Below are 22,814 nucleotides of genomic sequence, written 5' to 3'. Positions count from 1 at the left end.
TGTGCCAAGCTCGCCGTCCTGTGTTCTGCTCCCCGACACGAATAATGATCCTGTCCCAGTTACTCCCCACATACTCTATTTGGGGTCGGATAACGTAAGGTGGAAGTGGCATGGATGTTTCTTGATAGATATTGCCAATAGTGTAGTACCGGTATCTGACATTTCCCCAAGGCAGTGGGTCCAACACTCCCTCAAAGTTGGCGTAATAATGTGAGCCATAATCTCCAGTGTTTGGGTCAAAGTTCAGCCTTATGAAATCGTTGTCTTCAATTTCAACAGTGTTGGCAAACCAGTGGAGCAGTAAAAGACTGTGCTTGGGCACAGATTGGCCAAAGTTGAGTTGCTTCAAATCACTGATTGAATTGAGTCTTTGTACAGCCGACACAGAGGTCAGGGCAAAGAACAGAGCTACACAGCAACTCAAGACTCTTCCTGATGTCTTCATTATCCTGCATAGATATTTAAAAAAGTTATTCCTCCCATTATTCATCCATTATGTCATTTCTCAATTCATACATGTATTTGTATGTGGAGATGCATCTAATGATTATTTTCACGATTTAATAAATCAACTTCATAATGTATTTTATTTTGTAAAGTATAGAATGACTATTAAAAGTCTTTCTAGGATACAATTCACCCTCTTATCGTTTCAATAGACAGTATATCCTTGTGGAGTTGCAGTGGGGGAAAAGTAACACAGAGAGGAGAAAACACTCACAAAGTTAAATGCTTCACTAATCGTGTGGAATAGTGCCATGGTAAATACTAAAAAACAAAACTATCAATTAGAAAATATGAGAGCTCACCTGACTTGTGTAGTCTGCCACCGTTGGATATCTGATCTCTGATCACTGTATTTGACTGAGAGTATGCAGGACTCCTTTTTAGGTTACTGTTTCCCTGTAAATGAAACCGTCAAAACAGCGTTGCGTGTTAGAGGAGGTTACCATATACAGTTGTTTGCAGGAAACTTCCTTTTGAGATGCCTTTTTTTTGAGACACCCCGTTTCTATTTTTTTTGTGTTTTGCGTGTTTAAAGCAACAGCTGATGAGTTGAAATGATGAGTTATCGGATCTCACAATGAATGTGTTGTTGAAGCCAAACAGTGCTGGATTAGGAGTCTCGGAGGAATTAAGTGTCACTGCCTGTGTGCAAGTAATTGTGTCTGCGTATGTGTGTGTCAGGACAGGGGAGACAGAAGCCGCTGTGAAGTGACGCCACTCTCTTCTTGTTAAACACACAGGGAGTCTGCTGGTGCACATGGAATTTACCTGTTTTCCAAGGGCATAATTAACATCTTTTTCCACACATTCTGTGAGTAAGTGTGGACAGAGTGCGACGCGATTGTCGGACACTTGCCTGCTCGGGACAATGTGTAATAGTGCCTGGCTTATTGTTAGTCAGAGTTATCACAAATAAGTTTCAAATCTCAATACATACATGTTTTTAAGGCAGCATTTTTGTATATGTTTCACTACGTTTCAAATTTTCCATTTAAGGTCACTGTTCAATTTTTACTCATCTTGTATTAACTATGAATTCCTTCTTAAATATTCACTTACCCTGGTAAAAATCTGTCTCACAATTTTCGATCACTATATTTGAGGGATCTTTGCGTGAAAGATGAGTGATATATTGGCAGGTACGTTAATGTAAGAGTTTTTGTGTTTTGTTCTCTTTAATGCTGATATCAGCATTTGCATTTTGCTTTTATTAAACAGTACACAGTGGAGTGTGCCAGAAATTACGGTTCGAGAGACAAAGATAACCTGCAACAAAATATCCCCAGCTGGATTCCGACCAATGATGTGGTGATTTTAGACCACTACGTAGGTCACCAGGACACCCATTTTTTTTAGTTTTGTTTTCAAAGTTAATGCGGATTTATCCAAAATTACCAAACATTAAAGGGTGATATTTTCATACTTTTCTAAGAGTGCTAGTTTAAATTCTGGGGCAAAATAGATATCTTTAATGATTACTACATTACAAAATGCCAGTTCAACCACTGGCAAAATATAAGCCCAATACTAATTTGTTCTTCAAAACTGATACCACCAGATATTAATAGTATTCTGAACTGTATCTGTGCCTTCCTTGTGTTTAAACAGAGCATATAATACGTTTAATTGCACAGTAGCAGAGAAAACGGAAGTGTTTCAGCTCTACGCGTTCCTCAGCGTTAGTACTGATTCGAGTTGAGCGCGCCACTTCTTTAGTTTGAGCCTCTCCTGTTATTGTCTGTAGAACGAGGAATAGTTAAAGTTGTCTTCAGGATTTTGCACTTCTTACTTGTGCTCATCCAGTTTAATCAAACTTAATAAGAAAACACTGACATGGGTCTGACTGAAAAGGTATAGTTTAATAAACACACAATTTGCAACACAACTGAAAAATTGCAATACCACAAATGAAAAACACTCCTGTTTCTTATTGTTTCTTATAGAATTTTACTGTTTTATCCATCAGGCAATTTACCCTCTCTTCATTTCAGAAACAGGATAAATCAGCAATGACTAAATACTATTAGAATATACATGCTGGAACATGACATTGTTGTATGAATGAAGCCTGGATCCTTATGACCATGCCAGAGCAGTGCATTATAATATACTGTTCAATACATGCTGTCTTGCTCAGTTCCAATACTTTTGTAATGATCAAGAATTTCTGCGGTTTTTAACAAACTACGTTTTTGGAAAATAGATCTTTAATGCTCCCATAAATAATTTGCATACTAGTAATGAATCGCGCAGATATTTGCATAAAGCTTAATGGCTGTTGGTTGCATCAGGGATCACTATAGGCTACTAAAGCAATACTTGGAGCAGCGTATTGACACTAAAATGGTAATAGTTGGTCCTCCTTAACAGTCCACCTTAAGTTAGTGAGCCTGTGCTGAACTGGTGCTGAAGTTGTCTCTAGCTTCAGCAGGTAACTTTAGCAAGAACTAAGCTTGGGTCTTGAGGAGTTGTAACATTTCTGCACCGACAACTAAACTGCACAAACATGGCACTGCTACAGTCACAGCTATAATGTAAATGCTATCTTCATACCCACCGCCACAGACACCACGTCTCTCTCTCTCCACCTCCCTGTCAGCTGACTTCTCTCACCGTTTTTGGAGTGGGAACGAATTGAACTGCTCCTCTCTGCCGTCATCAAAGCTGTGTTTTGAAGCTGTACGCGTGTGCGCGTGTGCGTGTGTTGGCAGGGAAAAGCATCCATGAGTACACAATAAAAATATATAATATATATAAAAACATGGATGAAAAACAAAGCATAGAACAGGGGATCTGGTGTGTCATAACAGCCTGATTCTTTGTTCCCAATCTGCTAATCCTAACCTAACTCTGCTGGCTTTGTCGTCCTCATTGTCCTTGAAAAGCACTACACACTTCACATTGTGATTTAGATAATATACTGTATATTACTCTCCTAAATTTCTTGTCATCTTTCCCAATGTATCAAAAAATTCAAAATTAAACAAACTAAAACAAATACAATGCAAATGCATGCTAAATAATTTTCACCCCCAGTGTCCTGGCTGCTTTGTAGTATGATATATGGTAAGTACCTTTCCTGGATCACAATAAATAACAGCAGACCAAGGCAAGCAAGGTCACCCCATGTGTTTCTGATGTGTAAAACATTAGCGTTACTTCCATAGAGGTTTATGAGATACTGCAGTGGTTGTTGGTTTGCACCCACAGAAAACTCTCTGATCTCTGTTAAGAGGTTAGTAGTGATCCTGAAGGTATGATCTGGATCATATGTCCTCTGATTTGCGTTGTGTTGTGTGATATACACCTGGTCAATCCTGCACCATCCAGCATTCTGCTCCCTGACACGAATTATGATCCTGTCCCTGTTTCCTCCCCCGTACACTGTTGCAACGTAAGGCGGGAGCGGCATGGATGTTTCTTGATAGATATTGCCAATAGTGTAGTACCGGAATCTATATCCCCAAGGCAGTGGGTCCAACATCCCCTCAAAGTTTCCATAATGATGTGAGCCATAATCTCCCCTGTTTGGGTCAAAGTTCAGCCTTATGACATTGTCGTCTTCAATGTCAACAGCGTTGGCAAACCAGTGGAGCAGCACAAGACTGTGTTTGGGCACAGATTGGCCAAAGTTGAGTTGCTTCAAATCCCTGATTGAATTGAGTCTTTGTACAGCCGACACAGAGGTCAGGGCAAAGAACAGAGCTACACAGCAACTCATGACTCTTCCTGATGTCTTCATTATCCTGCATAGATATTTAAAAAGTTATTGATCCGGTGATTCATCCATTATGTCATTTTTCAATTCATACATGTATTTGTATGTGGAGATGCATCTAATGATTATTTTCACGATTTAATAAATCAACTTCATAATGTATTTTATTTTGTAAAGTATAGAATGACTATTAAAAGTCTTTCTAGGATACAATTCACCCTCTTATCGTTTCAATAGACAGTATATCCTTGTGGAGTTGCAGTGGGGGAATAGTAACACAGAGAGGAGAAAACACTCACAAAGTTAAATGCTTCTCTAATCGTGTGGAATAGTGCCATGGTAAATACTAAAAAACAAAACTATCAATTAGAAAATAAGAGAGCTCACCTGACTTGCGTAGTCTGCCGCCGTTGGATATCTGATCTCTGATCACTGTATTTGACTGAGAGTATGCAAGTTATTGATCCCATTATTCATCCATGATGTACATTCTCAATTCTTACAGTACATTTGTATCTAGATGGATCTAATGATTATTTTCACCATTAGATGAACCTACTATAATATACCGTATATTCTATTTTGATGAAAAACTTGCTGTAAAATATTGAATGGTAATATATAACAATAGTCAGGTGGCTATATGGACATATAGTATTAGAGACTAGTATTAGGAAGGAACCCACGGTTTTCATTCCGTGCAAAACATATTATTAAGTTAATATGAGGCTTCAGCAGCCTGAGTAAATCAAGTCAAGTAAGAATCTTCCAAAGTTAGTCTTTTTAGTATACTTATACTAAAATTCCCCTTCTTTGTTAAACAGCCAGTATATCTTTGTTGAGTTGCAGTGGAGGAATAGTAACACAGATCAGAGAACACTCACAAAGTTAAATGCTTCACCAACAGAATAGTGCCACAGTAAAAACTTGAAACAAAACTAGCGATCATAAAATAAAAGGAGCTTACCTATGTTACCGTCTTCTGCTGCAGTAAGTGTCTGCTCTCTGTGTTTGTGTGACAGTAGGCGTGACTCCTTTTTGGGTTGCAGTTTCCCTGGAAATTAAACTGGCAGGACAAGCGGTGCTGCTAGTTAAAGGAAGTTGCATAATACTGCTGTTTTGATGAACTTTCTTCTGTATTCACGAAAATAATAGTCCTCCCTTTCAGTGTTTTGTCGGAGCTTCAAACTTTCCCAGAGAGACAAAGTCATAAAGCTGTAGTGTGTTCTGAACGTTATTCCATGACCAGGGTGCAAAATAGAAAAAAGTCCTTTTACCAAGTTCTGAGCAAATTCTTGGAACCTGACAGAGCCGACATCTAGCGGAGCGACAGCCTAACAGCTGTTGGTGAGTTATATAAGATGACACAGATATGAAGGGAGTTCACCCAGTATGGCTTTATAAATAAGATTATACCAATACGCAACTCTTTGTCATCCTATTTGAGGGCTCAGTGCCTGGAAGTCGAGTGAAATACTGACGGATGTATTACTGTCAGATTTTAGTTTTTCTGTTGTTGTTCTCTTTAATGCCAATATCGGCCATTTTGCCTTAATTGGACAGTACATAGTGGAGTGTCAGAAATTATGGGTTGTGAAACGAAGACGACCTCCAAGTTTTAGACATTTAAAACTTGCAGGACATAACAAAGATCCAGTGTAACAATTAATATAAGCAGTAAAAACGATTGTTGGATCAATACTAATTTGTTCTTCAAAACTTATACAATCAGATTTTAATTGTTAGCACAACTGCACCGTTGCCTGTTCTATGATTGGCTGTCGAACGAGGAATAGGCCTAGTTAAAGTCGTCTTCAAGATTTTACACATCTAGCCTGTGTTGATCCAGTTTTCTTAAACTTGAAAGTAAACACTGACATGGCTTTAACTGATCAATTATGGTTTAATAAACAGTATCTTCAATGCTACAAAAATAATACAAATCCATGGATGAAATACACTCACATTATCAGTGACTGCTGTCCTTAACAGACCCTATAGCCTTTCACTTATCTGTTTCATTTATCAATCAGTGCAGTTTACACTCTCTTAACCTCAGACACAGGATGAATCATCAGTGCTATTACAATTAGATTGTTCATGCTTTATTCATGGACATGTTGCATGAATGAAGCCTGAAGCTTTATGACCACGCCCGAGCAGTGTAATAAACAAATAAAAGCCATTTTTCTCAGGTCAAATACTTTTGTAATGAAGAGGTCGTTCTGTTGTTATTAACAAACGCTAATCTAGTAAATAGAGCATTAAAGCTCCAAATGTTCTGAAGACTCTAAGAGCTTTATGGCACATGGTTTGAGATCTCTGAAGTTAAGTATTTGCTCTTTAATAACAAGCATGTAACCCAGAGCCTATGTATCTCTCTCTCTGTTCTCGTTTTCTCTCTGAATGAATGTATGAATATTCTGTGCTAACTGTGTACTCTTAAACTACTTTACTTCAGATTTGATATTGTACGTATCTATAAGCAACCCCTCCTAGACTGTTCTTTACTGTTAACCTGCTTATATTTTACGATCCATACTATTAACCTAATTTTGCCTAATTTGCACGTTGGTTTTATATACTTAGCGTTCCCACTTTGTATTGCAATTGCTAAACAGCAATTTCACTTGGAGTAAACTATGTGGTTGGCATTCTCTTATACAAAACAACTAATATAGTGCACATTGAAATTATACATAAGGAGGCGACACAACAAATGCAACAAATGCAACAGAACGACCTATGAGCCCATGAGGTGTTATCACTGCCTGGTTCTCTGATCACAGTTGTCCTGCTGTCTTCTTGGTCCTCAACATTGTTCAAATCCACTACAAACTCCCCCTGGTTGCGAAGATCTCTGGGATGATTCCTCTCATTCCTTAAAGCATCATCATTCCAATGATTTCTTCTGTTTCCATGTCTGCTGTTGTTCTCTGGTCTGTTTATGTGTTGGTTAGAGGACGACTTTTCCTGGATCACAATAAACAACAGCAGTCCAAGGCAAGCAAGGTCACCCCATGTGTTTCTGATGTGTAAATAATCAGCGTTACTTCCAAAGCGGTTTCTGAGTTGCAACAGTTGCTGTTGGTTTTGTCCCAAAGAAAACTCTCTGATCTGTGTTAAGAGGTTAGTTGTGATCCTGTAAGTATGATCCGGATCATAAGGTGTCCCCTGATTTTCAGAAATGTCGTAATGCTGTGTGATGTACACGTGGTCTATCCTCTGTACAGCTTGCAATCCTGTGTTCTGCTCCCTGACACGAATAATGATCCTGTCCCTGTTTCTTCCCACATACTCTGTCTGGGGTCGGATAACATAAGGTGGAAGTGGCATCGATGTTTCTTGATAGATATTGCCAATAGTGTAGTACCGGTATCTGACATTTCCCCAAGGCAGTGGGTCCAACACTCCCTCAAAATTGCCGTAATGATGTGAGCCATAATCTCCACTGTTTGGGTCAAAGTTCAGCCATATGATGTTGTTATTGTCGATGTCAACAGTGTTGGCAAACCAGTGGAGCAGCACAAGACTGTGCTTGGGCACAGATTGGCCAAAGTTGATTTTCTTCAAATCCCTGATTGAATGGAGTCTTTGTACAGCCGACACAGAGGTCAGGGCAAAGAACAGAGCTACACAGCAACTGGTGACTCTTCCTGACATCTTCATCATCCTGTATAGATATTAAACAAAGTTATTCCTCCCATTATTCATCCGTACTGTACATTCTTAATCCATGCGTGATGGTAAATTTTGTTAAATGTATTTTAAAGATTTATTTTTAAAAGTTGTAACACAACGAGGAGAAAACACTCACTAAGTTAAATGCTTCACCAATCGTGTGGGATAGTGGCCCGGTAAATACTAAAAACCAAACTAGTAATCAAAAAATAAGAGAGCTCACCTGCGTTAGTCTGCTGCTGTTAGATATCTGATCTCTGTGTTTGTGTGACAGCAGGAGTAACACCTCCTAGGTTACTGTTTCCCTGTAAATGAAACTGGAAAATGAAGCGTTAGAGGAAGTTTGATTATTCCGCTGCTTGGATTAAATTTCCCTCTATTTAAAAAAAGAAACATACTCCATTTCATTGTTTTGTTGAAGTTCACTGGTTATGTGCCTATAGAAATGCAAAAAGCTTATTGATTTTAGAGGAGTAACTGTAAACAGATAAGTCATTCTGTGAGACACTTGAGAATTTTATGAGCAGGTATAAGTCCAAGTTTGACAATAAGTGTGTCCTTTGCACAGCAGGGAAATATATGAGTGCCAGGCTAATTATTAGCCAGTGTTCACTTACCACTGATCAGTTTCACATTACATGACACTAGTGTTTTATTGGCTGCTGGAGGCTTTATGTTGTCGGGTTGTCCGTACATCACAATCTTGTGAACCCAATATCCCAGGAGCCCCTGAAGGTATTTTCTTCAAAATTGGCACACATGTCCACTTGGACTCCAGGAAGAACTGAATGGATTTTGGATGTCAAAAGTCAAGTTCACTGTGACCTCACAAAACGCATTTTTGTCCATAACTCAAGAATTCCTCTAATTCTGATAACACAGATAAAATGATGAAGTGATGACATTTCACTTTCCCAAAGGTACTTTCACTGTGACATAATGTTTCATAACTCAGAAACGGAAGGGGAGAAATTTGGTTGGATACTGAATTTGTGACCCTAATCTTGAAACTGCTGATTAGATTTTCTGTGCTGCCGGGTTGAAGACTTGATACCTTTTTTACTAAATTCTTTCCAAGTCCTCACTTCCTATATTATCGAGTCTGGACAGTTGGACTTTGCTTGTTTGGAGGAGGCATACAACCGCAATGCGGCAATTCTAGTTATGCATGTTCAAACACTTTTCTTATATGAAATTTTCATTTTATATTTTCATATAATAGTGTTGTAATTTCCATTGAAGATAACAGTTTAATATTTACTCTCTTATATTAACGACAACTGGGACTTTCTTCTTAAATAGTCAAGTACCCTGGTAAATATGCGTCACAACTCTTGATCACTGAATATGAGGAATCTTTGCCTGAAAGTGAAGCAGAATATCAGCAGGTATATTACTATCAGATTTTAGGTTTTTTTTGTACTCTTTAATGCCAGTATCGGCCTAAAAATATGCTGAATTTGACATTTTGCCTTGGTTGGACAGTGCAGTGTGCCAGAAATGATGGGTCTTGAAACGAAGATGATCTGCAAAGAAACATCCCCAGCTGGATTCTAACCAAAGCTGCTGTGGTTTTAGACAACAAGGTCGCCAGGATGCCAGTTATTGAAAAAATGCTATTATTTATCCAATGTTTTGCCATCCATCAACATGACATTTTCATCATTTTTAAAGAGTTTAAGACATTTAATGTTATTAATTTACCACAAAATTCCAGTTCAACATCTGGCAAAATATAAGCAGTGAAACACAATGGTGGATCAGTACAAATTTGTTCTTTAAAACTGATACCAGATATCAGTAGTTTCCTGAACTGTACCTGTACATCTCTTGTGATTGTCTGTAGAACGAGGAATGGTTAAAATTGTCTTCATGATTTTGATGATGCTCTATCTTTCCTTAAACTTTAAAATAAAAAAAATGACAAGTTAATATTGTAAAATCATGGTTTAATTAATACCATCAACAGAAAGAACACAAAAACATAAACGAAATACACTGCTGTTTTTTTTTAAAGCTTATACAATACAAGTGGAAATCAGTGTTGTTTTCTTGTCTTTTTTGTTTTATCTATCAGTGCAATTTCCGTTTATCCTCAAAACACAGGATTAATGAATAACTGAGGATTAGATTAAACATGCTGCAGCATGATGTTGCATGAATGAAGACTGGAACTTTATGACCATGCAAGCATTATATTATACAATCAAAGCAATTTTGCTCAATTTCTCCTGTTATTAATATCAGTTAACATAATAAAAATGTATTTAATTCATAATTTAATTTACTCATAATTAAATAAATAAAATAGATAGTACGTATAAAAGTAATCATTTTAGCATTAGTACAATTTCCCCATGACTTAACCATATCAGTACAAAGACAAACAAAAAAAATGCAGGTGTTAATCTACAGACAGTAGCAGATGTTAAGCGGGATTATATCTAATATTCTATAGCTAAGAAAGGAAAACTGGCTGATAATAAAAAAAGTGATGTTAATAGTAGGGTTAATACAATACTTATTTTTATTTTTACATACTCTATTGTGGCATAATACATATTTTGTATTGGCTCCTTATTTGTCGCTTATTTTTTTATCTTCGACTTTTTTATTTGCATTCTTTTCGCTCTTCCCACTTCATATTGCAATTGTTGCACATCTTATCTTTTCTTATACATAAATAATAATAATACTAATAATAATTAATAATAAAATTAAAACTATAGAGGCAATACAAAAACGGCAACAAGTGCTCCTGCAACAGCTCCAACCCTCTTCGCTATATTGGGATTCTAAGGTGTGGTAGTTGACCCGATCTCTGTTTCTAGTCATCGTTCTGGTGTCAAGGTAGTTGTAGGTATTCACTGGAACATAATCTGGCTGTTGTAAACCTCTAGGAACATTCCTCTCAAGAGCATCATCAGCACACTGGTTTCTTCTGTTTCCAACTCTGTTGTTGTTCTCTGTTTTTTTGCTGTGTTGGTTAGAGGAGGGCCTTTCCTGGATCACAATAAACAACAGCAGTCCAAGGCAAGCAAGGTCACCCCATGTGTTTCTGATGTGTGAAACATCAGCGTTACTTCCAAAGCGGTTTCTGAGTTGCAACAGTGGCTGTTGGTTTTGTCCCGAAGAAAACTCTCTGATCTGTGTTAAGAGGGTAGTCATGATCATGTAGGTGTGAGCCCGATCATAAGGTGTCCCCTGATTTTCAGAAATGTCGTAATGCTGTGTGATGTACACCTGGTCTATCCTCTGTACAGCTTGCAATCCTGTGTTCTGCTCCCTGACACGAACGATGATCCTGTCCCTGTTACTTCCCGCATACTCTGTCTGGGGTTGGATAACGTAAGGTGGAAGTGGCATGGATGTTTCTTGATAAATATTGCCAATAGAGTAGTACTGGAATCTGACATTTCCAGGAGGCAGTGGATCCAACACTCCCTCAAAGTTGCCGTAATGATGTGAGCCATAATCTCCACTGTTTGGGTCAAAGTTCAGCCATATGATGTTGTTATTGTCGATGTCGATAGTGTTGGCAAACCAGTGGAGCAGCACAAGACTGTGTTTGGGCACAGATTGGCCAAAGTTAATTTTTTTCAAACCAGTGATCGAATGGACTCTTTGTACAGCCGACACAGAGGTCAGGGCAAAGAACAGAGCTACACAGCAACTCGTGACTCTTCCTGACATCTTCATTATCCTGCATAGATATTTAAAAAGTTATTGATACACTTATCTATCAGTCCTGCAAATTTACAATCCATACAGGTATTTGTAACTAGAGATGCATCAAATGGTTATTTTCATGATTTGATCAGTCAGGTTGCCGTTTGAACATTGAAATAGGTTCTCTTTGTTATCATTCCTCCTGCTCGTACTGAACACTAAGAGTTAGGCCACTGTTGGAAAGGAATCAACAGATTCTCTTTTTTCTGAAGCATTTCCTTGTTGAGTTGTGTTGGAGGTATTGGTTATACAGAGAGAAGACTAAAAACAAAACTAGTAGTCAGAAAAAAGGGAGCTCACCTGAGTTAGTCTGCTGCTGCTGGGTGTGTTATCTGTCTTTGTGTGAGAGGAGGCGTAACTCCTTTTTATGTTTCAGTTTCCCTGTAAATGAAACTGGCAAAACAAGCCAGAGAGAGAGTTCAAAAATAGTTGAATTACTTCCTACATCCTTTATATACAGTACATGTGGACACTTTTCTTTCTTAAATGTTTCGTTGTGGTATAGTTGTTGTTGCTTCCATTGAAGGTCACTGTTCTATATATTTGCTTTCATCTTATATTTGCCATGACTGTCTTCTTAAATAGTAAAGTACCCAGAACATACAGTATTTATGTCACATCTCTTAATAACCAAAGGGAGCATTGCCGGAAAGTGAAGTGAAATATTGGCAGGTATATTAATGTCAGATTTTTGTTTGTTCTGTTTAATGGCTACAGTATATTGGCCTATATTGCCTTTATTTGAAAGTAAACAGTAGAGTGCCAGAAATTGGGTTCAGAGATTAGTATGACAAACAAACAACATTCCCAGCTGGTTACTAACCAATGGTGTTGTGGTTTAAAGCCACTAGGTTACCAGACCTGTTCTTATTATTATATTTTCATAAATACTGATGTATCTAATATTTCCCCATTCATAAAAGGTGATATTTTCATATTTTTTAAAGGGTGTCAAAGGGGCTGTACTTGACATTGAGAATATTAATATAGCAGCAAATAAAAATCTGCTGTGTAAAGATATTGAGGGGTAACGGTGTTCGGAAAAGATACAGAAGTCCCTCTCCCTCTGTCTGTTGTAATCTGAGTTGTTCTGTTCATTTTGATATTTGGTCAGGCCTCTTGCATGTTAATGCATGCAGGTGCTTTTTGCATCAGTATCAGATCCTGACACGCTGGTATTTGTCGAGTTGGTGAACGGTCGGTGAGAACCATGTGGACAGCACCTTTTAAAAAAAAATTCTGGAGCAAAATAATTCAAACTTTTTAAGACCCTCTTTTCAAGACATCGGAAGATTAATATATCATAAAATCCCTGTTCAACAATTTGCAAAATATGAGCATTAAAAAACAATGGTGAGCAGATATTAATAGTATACTGAACTGTATCTGTGCCTTTCTTAAATTAAGTCGTCAGCACAACACAACGGACGTGTTTCAGCTCTAGGTGTTCCTCAGCGTCACTACTGATTTGAGTTGAGCGAGCCCCTTCTTTAGTTTGAGCCTCTGTGCTCAAACTCTCCCTTTGCTCCATCACTAATGTGGCACAAATATGACGCCATAAGCCTCTCCTGTGGATGTCTGTAGAATGAGGAGTAGTTCAAGTTTTCTTCATGATTTTACTCATCCTGTTTCATTAAACTTAAAAAGAAAACACTGACATGGGTCTGACTTAAAAATTATAGTTTAATAAACACCATTTTCAACACTACAGAAAGAACACAAAATCATAAATGAAATACACTCCTGGTGTTTAAAGTGAAATACATCAAGTGATGGCTGTCCCCAACAAACCCTAAAGCCTTTCACTTAACTTATTCATCATCCGTGCAATTTACACTCTCCATATCAGAAACGGGATAAATCATCAGTGAGTCATTGCCATTGAATTGTACATGCTGGAACATAACATTGTTGCCTGTATGAAGCCTGGAGCCTTATGACAATGACAGTCCAGTGTATATTTTATACAAAAAAAGTTGTTTTGCTCAGTTCAAATAGTTTTGCAATTAATAATAATAAAAAAAACAACAACTGTAATTTAACCTCCAAATGTCCTAAGCTCTTCACATCGCACAATTTGAAATGGCTGATTTTAAAGTATTTGATCATTCATCACAAGCATGTCATAAAAAGTATCTCAATTTTAACTGAACACATTAACCAAAAGATATGAAAACTATATTGTACACAATAAAGTTTAACACACGGCAGCGAAACAAAGCATACAGAAAAACATCACATGTCTGAGTCCCTGGTCCCAATTCAGATATGAGACTACACTACCATCACACTTTGATTTACACAATATCTATTACTCTCCCTCATTTCTTGCTTATTTTCCCAATGAATAAACTGCACCAATCAATAAAACAAATAAAATAAAAATGCACATTATTAAGGCCCCACACTCATCATTGTCTCTGTTTTCTGGTCTGTGGTTTTGTTGTGTGTAGTAGTTTTGGGGTGTGTAGTGGTTTTGTAGTGTGGTGTTGTTTTGTGGTCTGTAGGTGTTTACCAGCCTGCTGTTGTTCTCTGGTCCGTTGATGTGTTGCTCAAAGGAGGACCTTTCCTGGATCACAATAAACAACAGCAGACCGAGGCAAGCAAGGTGACCCCATGTGTTTCTGATGTGTAAAATATCAGCGTTACTTCTGTAGCGGTTTCTGAGTTGCAACAGTCCCTGTTGGTTTTCTCCCACAGAAAACTCTCTGATCTGTCTCAAGAGGTTAGTTGTGATCATGTAGGTGTGAGCTGCATCATAGGTCCCCGGATGGTCAGGAAGTCCATAATGCTGTGTGATGTACACCTGATCTATCCACTGCAAAGTTCGCCCTCCTGTGTTCTGCTCCCTGACACGAATGATGATCCTGTCCCTGTTTCTTCCCACATACTCTGTTCGGGGTCGGACAACATAAGGTGGAAGCGGCATGGATGTTTCTTGATGGATATTGCCAATAGTGTAGTAGCGGTAACCATTTCCCCAAGACAATTGGTCCAACATCCCCTCAAAGTTGCCATAATGATGTGAGCCATAATCTCCACTATTAGGGTCAAAGTGCAGCCTTATGCCATCGTTATAGACTATTTCAACAGTGTTGGCAAACCAGTATAGCAGCAAAAGACTGTGTTTTGGCACAGATTGGCCAAAGTTGATTTTCTTCAAATCCCTGATTGAATTGAGTCTTTGTACAGCCGACACAGAGGTCAGGGCAAAGAACAGAGCTACACAGCAACTCATGACTCTTCCTGGCGTCTTCATCATCCTGTATAGATATTTAAAAAATTAATAAAAAGTCATGTTATTCATCAATACTTTGCAATCTCTCTCCGTCTCTCCAATATGCACTAGCTAATGAGACGCACTGAGTGAGCACCCTACTGTTTGTCGCTGCAGGGGTGTCTACATAGTGTTTACAGTTAGGGTAAGGCAGTTAACATAAACATTTGAGCAGCGCACCTAAGTTGTATAATTGTGAAAACCCTGCCAGTGAAACAAGTCTTAGATTATTATTCCTCCTGCTCATATTGAGCAATAATTGTTCTGTGCAAAAATGTATTTTTATGTTTAGTTGAATTCATATGAGGCTTCAGCAGCATGAGTTCATCAAATCAAGTGAGTATCTTTCAAAATGAGTCCTTTGTACAATTCCCTCTTTGTGTTTCAATCGACAGCGTTTCCTTGTTGAGCTACGGTGGAGGGGTAGTAACACCGAGAGAACACTCACAAAGCAGACTTAAGTTTAAACACTTTCGTCATCGTTGGAATAGTGCCACAGTTAAAAAAACAAAACTAGCAATCAGAAAATAAGAGAGCTCACCTGATTTCGTCTGCTGCTGTCAGGTTTGTGATCTCCGCGGTTGCGTGAGAGCAGGCGTCACTCCTTTTGACATTATCGTTTCCTTGTACATTAAACTTGCAAAACAAGTGTTGCTGGTGCTTACAGAGGGTTTAATAATAGCCACACATAGCCTACATAAAGAAAGAAGGAAGTAATAAAACTACGTATCTAAATTCCAATTGTAATTTCCATTGGTTTCCAAGGTCACTGTTTAATATTTACATTTGTTTTCATTTGTTTATTTTTAAAAATGGGACAGAACATTTTAATGAACATTTACATGTAAATATGTGTTGGATTGTAGCCAGGTAGCCAATTTGCATCCCTTTTCCCATTGGCAGGTAAAAAGAAGAGAGAAAGGGGAAATCCTCAAAACAAGTAAAAATGTAACAAAAGAAAATACTTTCATCGTATGTTTCCGACTGGCTACTGAAATATTTAAATATCCCACCCCAGCACAAATCTGTAATAACTAGGGTTGCAAATTAACATGAATAATCAAGAAGGGAATGATATGGGGAAAATCAAATCTAATCATTTTGACAGAATACCTCAATATTAAAATTGGGACATTAAATGCAATATCATGGACATAATCATTACAGGGTGTTTTTTTAGCTTCATTATGTTCACTTGTCCTAAGAGGCTGTGCACTAAAGTTTGCATGAATTTAATTGTGTGGGTGTGTAGTTTTTGTAGTTTTTTTTTATTTTATGAAATCCTGCGAGATTTGACATCATCTGAAAAGAACATTGTCTAAACAACTGAGTCACTGCTACTTTGATACAGCGGTCCAAGTACATACCACAAACTAATACTGTTCAGTTGTGCTAAATCAAAGTTTATCGCTGATGTAATCGGTTAGAACTCTTAAAAAACTCTCAATGTACCCTGCATTAACATTCTGTACTAACCATGTCAATTATTACCTATACTTCCGATTTGTTACTGCACATAATCCATATGTAACCATTAAGACTGATTTTGGCATTGTATATATTTTGGATTTGCTCCTAATGGTTGTCTTAGACTATATATTTGCAATATTTATAGTTACAATCTTCCCATTTTGTACTGCAACTGCTGCCCAGCAATTTCCCCTGGGATTAATAAAGTTTTATAAAATCTTAAAAAACACACAAACAATAGCAAAAATAAACAATACAATGACACATAAGGCAAAACAACCCCATGACCCCCTCTCATTGTTCTCGGGTACATCATCGTTGAAATCCACTACACAGTCACTTTGAGGAACATTGCTCTTACTCTCCGAATCATCATTGGGCCAATTATTTTGTCTGTTTTCACGTCTGTTGTTTTGTTGGTTAGAGGAGGACCTTTCCTGGATCACAATAAACAACAGCAGTCCAAGGCAAGCAAGGTCACCCCATGTGTTGCTCATGTGTGAAACATTAGCGCTACTTCTATAGCGGTTTCTGAGTTGCAACAGAGACTGTTGGTTTTCTCCCACAGAAAACTCACTGATGTCTCTCAAGAGGTTAGTTGTGATCCTGTATGTGTGAGCTGGATCATAACGTGTCCCCTGATGTCCAGAAGTGTAATGCTGTGTGATGTACACCTGGTCTATCCACTGCCACGCTCTCCATCCTGTGTTCTGCTCCCTGACACGAACGATGATCCTGTCGCTGTTACTTCCCGCATACTCTGTCTGGGGTCGGACAACATAAGATGGAAGTGGCATGGATGTTTCTTGATGGAGATTGCCAATAGTGTAGTACCGGTATCTGACATTTCCAACAGGCAATGGGTCCAACACTCTCTCAGAGTTGTGATACTCGTGTGAGCCATAATCTCCCCTGTTTGGGTCAAAGTTCAGCCTTATGACATTGTCTTCAATGTCAACAGTGTTGGCAAACCAGTGGAGCAGCAGAAGACTGTGCTTGGGCACAGATTGGCCAAAGTTGATTTTCTTCAAATCCCTGATCGAACGGACTCTTTGTACAGCCGACACAGAGGTCAGGGCAAAGAACAGAGCTACACAGCAACTGCTGACTCTTCCGGACATCTTCATTTTCCTGCATAAATATTTAGAAAAGTTATTGATCCCATTATTCATCCAAACTGAACACTCTCAATCTCTACGTGATAGTATATATTTTTTTGTTAAATGTATTTGAAAGATTTATTTTAAAAGATAGTAACACGAGGAGAAAACACTCACTAAATGAAATGCTTCACCAATTGTGTGGGATAGTTAATACTAAAAACAAAACTTGCCATCAGAAAATAAAAGAGCTCACCTGAGCTAGTCTGCTACCTCCTAGGTTTCACTGTAAATGAAACTGACGCTCTTAATACATACAGGTATTTGTAACTAGAAATCACGATCATCAAATGAGTATTTTCATAATCAATAATCATAAATCATTAATTCATGAGATTTAGGCCAGTATTAGAAAGTCCTTCTGTGCTTAAAAAATGTATTTGTACAGTTCATCAAATCTAATAAGAGTCTTCCAAAGTTAGTATTTTAAATATACTATACCCTCTATGTGTTTCCTTTTGAGTTGTGTTTGAAACACTCACAAAGAGGATTTGAGTTAAATGCTTCACCAATAGTGTGAAATAGTCCCACAGTAAATACTAAAAACGAAATTAGCAGGCAGAAAATAAGAGCACTCACCTGATTTAGCCTGCTGCTGGGAAGTTAGTGCTGTCTGTGTTTGTGTGAGAGTAGTGTGTCACTCCTTTTTTAGGTTTCAGTTTCCATGGATATGAAACTAGCCCTGTAATAGCCCTGTTCTGCTGCCTGTACTGCTGCAACTCTACCAGCAGCCAGCAGGAGATGCTGTAACTACACACGTAGTTGGTCCCATACACCTGTAAGGTATCAAGCATTAATCATCTAAATATACCTAAGGAAGTACTTCAGCTTTCTTAGCGAAGTGGCTTCATGTGACACCTCCATGAAAACACACACACACACACACACACACACACACACACACACACACACACACACACACACACACACACACACACACACACACACACACACACACACACACACACACAAACAAACGCTTAAAGTTTGTCTTGATATCCCATTGGGAGGCTTTGGTACTCCTTATGGAAAAGGCAGAAGGGAGGCAAAAAACACACAAACATTTAGTTTCTTTGTGGTCACCACCCACATCTTTCACATGGCCAGCACAAGAGCATCATACAAACCATGCTGTATAACGATGTTCTCATTGTTGGTTTTTTTCCGTATTTCTCTAAAACCTCCACATGTACCTGCAATTAAAGATACTTATAATTCAGTGAAACTCATAGCAATAGCTTTGCTTCAGAGAAATTAATTACAATATTTGTCTGTTCATGGCTGAATTTAAAGGTTTAACCAACCTAACTTTATCCTTCCATCCTCCGAAAGCACTACAACCTACTGTACTATGTGCTAATTTCTCAAATTTCTCAAAAGTGTATGCCATGTTCATACATAGCATACACTTTACTTTCAGCTCTTTCTGTAGAGGAAACCAGCCAGTGATGCATTTATTATAATGACCCCAATGAGTCATGTTACTTCCATCCATCATGTTTCCGTGTTATGAAAGACCTTGGACAGCTGCGAGGGGGTCAGCCAGGCAGCCCTATACTCCGCCTGCCAATCCATGACACCACCTTGGCTCAGTGCAGCCCTGAAACATCAGCCCCTGCCATTGGCTTTCTGTCATTACACCCCCCGTCTCATCAGAATGAAGATCTTTTCATCAGAGATGACCATGTCCCCAGCAGGCCAGCAACTCTGGCATAAAGGAGCACGCCAAGTTATGGCGGATCAAACAAATGATTGCTGGCTCACTCTGCATGCATGCAGGGTTCACTCAGGAGTCAAAAAGAAGCTTTTTTTAAATCTCACAAAAGGTCTTTTTAAACCTATTGATACCATCTGTAAGGTATGTGTCAGCTTTAGAGTTGACACAGATTGAGCTACACCAAAACCTGCAGGGAACTGGGGTATGTTTGGTGTCAGTGGTGATGGGGGAAACGCTTAACGATTTACACTCTGCACTTTGAGGAGCTCAGCGAAACTTTGACTCAGGAGTCCGGTGTTAAGGAGAGAAAGACACGCTTGATTTAATAGTGAGCATGAAAGATGGTAATAGAGTTTGGCTCCAGAGAGGCAGCAAAGAGGCAGGAGAGAAAGTTTGTGGTTAGAGCTCAGAGTCTGCAAATGATTGTTTGCACTATGCTGTTTAGCCAATTAATTTGCCTCAGAGCAACTATGCCACAGATGAAGCTAATGTATTGTTAATATCTGTGTCATCTACAGGACAGCTTCGTAAAGAACATGATAAGAAAGGACCGATGTGTTTCAGAACTCCAGCAGGATATGCTGTACGCAAAAATGCAGCTCAGGTGATTAAAAACCCAACTTGCAGAGCCCAGCAAACTCATTCTCGTAGCTTCTAAACACACTTATAGCTCCTGTCAGCTTTATCTGCAGTCTCGTATCTCCAGTTTAGATGCCAGGTTTTTATTGGGCCGATGAAGTGGAGTTTCAGAAAAAGGGCAATGAAAAGAGAGAGGAAGCAAAGTCAGAACAGTTTAAAGACTAGGGGCCCTTAATTCTGGGAAAATGTACTGTTTCTCACATTGTTAAACTAAACATAACAAGGATTTATTTTAACCCCTTATTTGGTAAGACCTGGTTTGGTCCACACTTACAAGTCATTTTGTGTTTGTTTGAGTTTGTAGTATCTTGTGTGTTTATATGTCCGCACTGTGTATATTGTTCTTTTATGTTGGTATAGTGCAGAATTTTGAAGGCCGAAGCTTCAGCGTAGTTCAATGGATATGGTATATTCTGCACTCGGTGAAGCAAGCATTAAGCACTCAGGTGCCAGCATGTGCCTGGAGAACGGTTTATCTTGGCAGCAAAGTGTGCGTAGTGAAATGAAATAAATCCAACTCTCCAGCCTGTTGTGCCTGCTTTTTTTGAAACATTACTCTTTATTTCAAGGAATGCAGGTGCTGCCCTGTGTGAGCATGTGTGTCTGTTCATGTGGCTGTAAGGTTGTGCGCAGGCCCCTGCACTGGTATATAATTACACTTCCTGTGAGGCTGGAGACAGCTGTTTCCTCTCCTCTTTAATCACACAAATACATACACCATAAGAACAGTAATCAGACAAACTAATTGGTTTGTTCCCAGGTATTAAAAAAATAAACAAGTGAAGGCTGCATTTCTGTCAATGCTCTTAGGTTCCCCTTTAAAACATTATGTTGGAAAACTTTAGCTCCGTTTTCAAAAGATAACAAATGACTGCATCGTCTAAAGTCGCTTTGTTGGCTCTCTATTTCATGACAGATTCATAGTGATGATAACAATGTTTTGCGCATCATGCTAGTGATGATTTTTTTTTGATTGGTAAAGTGTAAGGAGGTTATTGCAGGTTTATTCACTGTTGCCAAAACATGTCAGGTCAGTCACTGTGGAGTTTTGCAACACCTCAACCCCCAGCTCTTTCTACATTTTCTCCTTTTATGAGAAAGAACAAATGTTTCCATTTCTTCTGCTCAGCATGCAACACACGAGAATGCCCGAATAAGATGGCTGTGAAAACTGTGCAGCCCTGATTCATAGATGTTATGATATCCCAAGGGAGTTGAGCAAAGGTCTCTTGAAAAATATAAGCAAGGTTAATCAGAGCACCAACTGATTTAGAGACAAAGGGAATCCCAGTTTGATGTGATGTGTTTCGGGTCTGTGTGACAGGAATGAATGGGATGTGATGAATGCAGAGCCCAAGGAGCAGATGAGAGGGTCAGGTCAGATAATTAGGGTTGTAAATTATCCCGGGAGTTGAGAAGAGGGATATTCAGCTGGCCCACAGGCTTCAGTCAACATCAGTTTAGATACAGAATACAGATACATACACACACACACACACACACACAGTCACCTAATCACACAGCTTCTCTTTGTTAAACTTATGTTTAAGTTTCACTGTTTTGAAGTCCTGCGCAACCACACGCTTGAGTTTTCTTTTGCGTGCATACAGGTTGAAAGTTTTTGTCATTTTGTCCTTATTGGAGGGGGGGTTATTTGCAGGAAGTGGGTGTGTCTTGTTGCTTTGCATGCTGAGTCACATGACAGACATGGGTGGGAGGGGCAGGCAGTGAGCTTCCAGAGCCACAGCAGAGTTTGGCCTCTCACTGGAGCGCTGCACTTTGGCAGGGGACGACTCATACACACATACACACAGTTCACACACGGTGAGTGTTTTGCATGCCGGGAGATTGTGTGTGTGTGTGCGCATGCATGGGTGTGTATGTTTGTAATTGTAAGAAAGCAGTTGGAAATAGACAGAGTAAATTTTCCTTTATGTCCTTTCTTTTTTTTGCATGTTCCTCCTCTTCCCTGGAAGAATAGATTTGATTATCTGTTGTTTTCACATACTTCACTTCACTATCTCCGCATGCCCTCCATACTTTACTCGGGAACCCAGCTGTTGATATGTGTTACTGCTGTTTTGAGCATTTCAGTGTCACGCTTAATATTGTTGGCTGCAAAGAAGAAACAACTTTTTGAGTTCAGCTATAGATGTGAGTTTTGCAGAGAAGCTTTTCAGTTACCGCAGTGAGGTTTAGCATGTTTTTGCATTTACATGTTTGTATGAGCTTGTTCGTAATTACCATTGTTAAGATTTGCACTCTCTCTGTCTTTCATCCCCTAAATGTTGCATGTGTCTGCTCTGGGTCAGGCTTTGTAATCAATCCGTCTTTGCATGACACAGACACATGTCTATATAAAGATAAACAGAGGGATGTTCCATCCTGTTTAAGCCCATATTCTGTTTAAATTCACTTCTCTGTTTCTTCATTTATCCTCCCTCTTGACATTGTCCAAACACTGGACATGTTCTGCTGTTTCTGACCCATATCCATTACGAGATCATGTAGCAAGCACACAAAATGTGTGTATATGTGCAGCAAAGTGAAAGGTTAGCGCCACACATGTGGTTAGTAGGCTCAATAGAGTGTGAAAGGGAAAGGGAATCATTTAGTCAAGTTTATGCTTTTGGAAAGCACAGTGAAGGAACCATCTTAGCTAATGGTAATCAGTGGAAAGTAGTCCTTCCAGTAGGAACACTACATATCAAATGTTGACCAAAATCAAAGCATGTTCCCGTTTTTTGTTCTGTTTGAGCGGTTTCACTCACCCTATGCAGTTTAAGAATATCTTTCACGTCTGTTTTTCATGTCTGCTGTTCTGATTAGTGTTGTCTCTGTTAAAGTGAGAATTTGATTGTGGGATCTCTTGGCTACTGGTCGATGTGGTAGCAGTTAGAACAAAGCTGAGCCTCT

At 38.8% G+C, this 22,814-nt stretch overlaps 2 protein-coding genes across 2 annotated transcripts in view; one reads left to right on the top strand and one right to left on the bottom strand.

Moving 5' to 3' along the window:
- The window catches only part of LOC310959909 (neuronal-specific septin-3-like), an 82,449-nt gene that overhangs the window by 40,393 nt on the left and 19,242 nt on the right, over nucleotides 1–22,814 (top strand).
- LOC310959908 (uncharacterized protein) lies at nucleotides 13,299–15,494 on the bottom strand. Its single transcript, XM_083931433.1, has 2 exons — nucleotides 15,454–15,494; nucleotides 13,299–14,898 (listed from the first exon to the last, which is right to left on the bottom strand). Exon 2 carries the CDS (start codon nucleotides 14,895–14,897, stop codon nucleotides 13,968–13,970), a length of 930 nt encoding a protein of 309 aa, XP_083787559.1. The 5' UTR covers nucleotide 14,898; nucleotides 15,454–15,494; the 3' UTR covers nucleotides 13,299–13,967.

This window comes from Echiichthys vipera (genome assembly GCF_963691815.1).
Source record: "Echiichthys vipera genome assembly, chromosome: 17".
NCBI classification, from domain to species: Eukaryota; Metazoa; Chordata; class Actinopteri; order Perciformes; family Trachinidae; genus Echiichthys; species Echiichthys vipera.
Note: the sequence above shows the minus strand (reverse complement) of the source record. Positions and strands in the feature narration are given on the sequence as shown.

What these genes read in the sequence shown, in the direction of transcription:
- LOC310959908 (XM_083931433.1), bottom strand. Translation starts at nt 14,897, where the DNA reads ATGATGAAGACGCCAGGAAGAGTCATGAGTTGCTGTGTAGCTCTGTTC.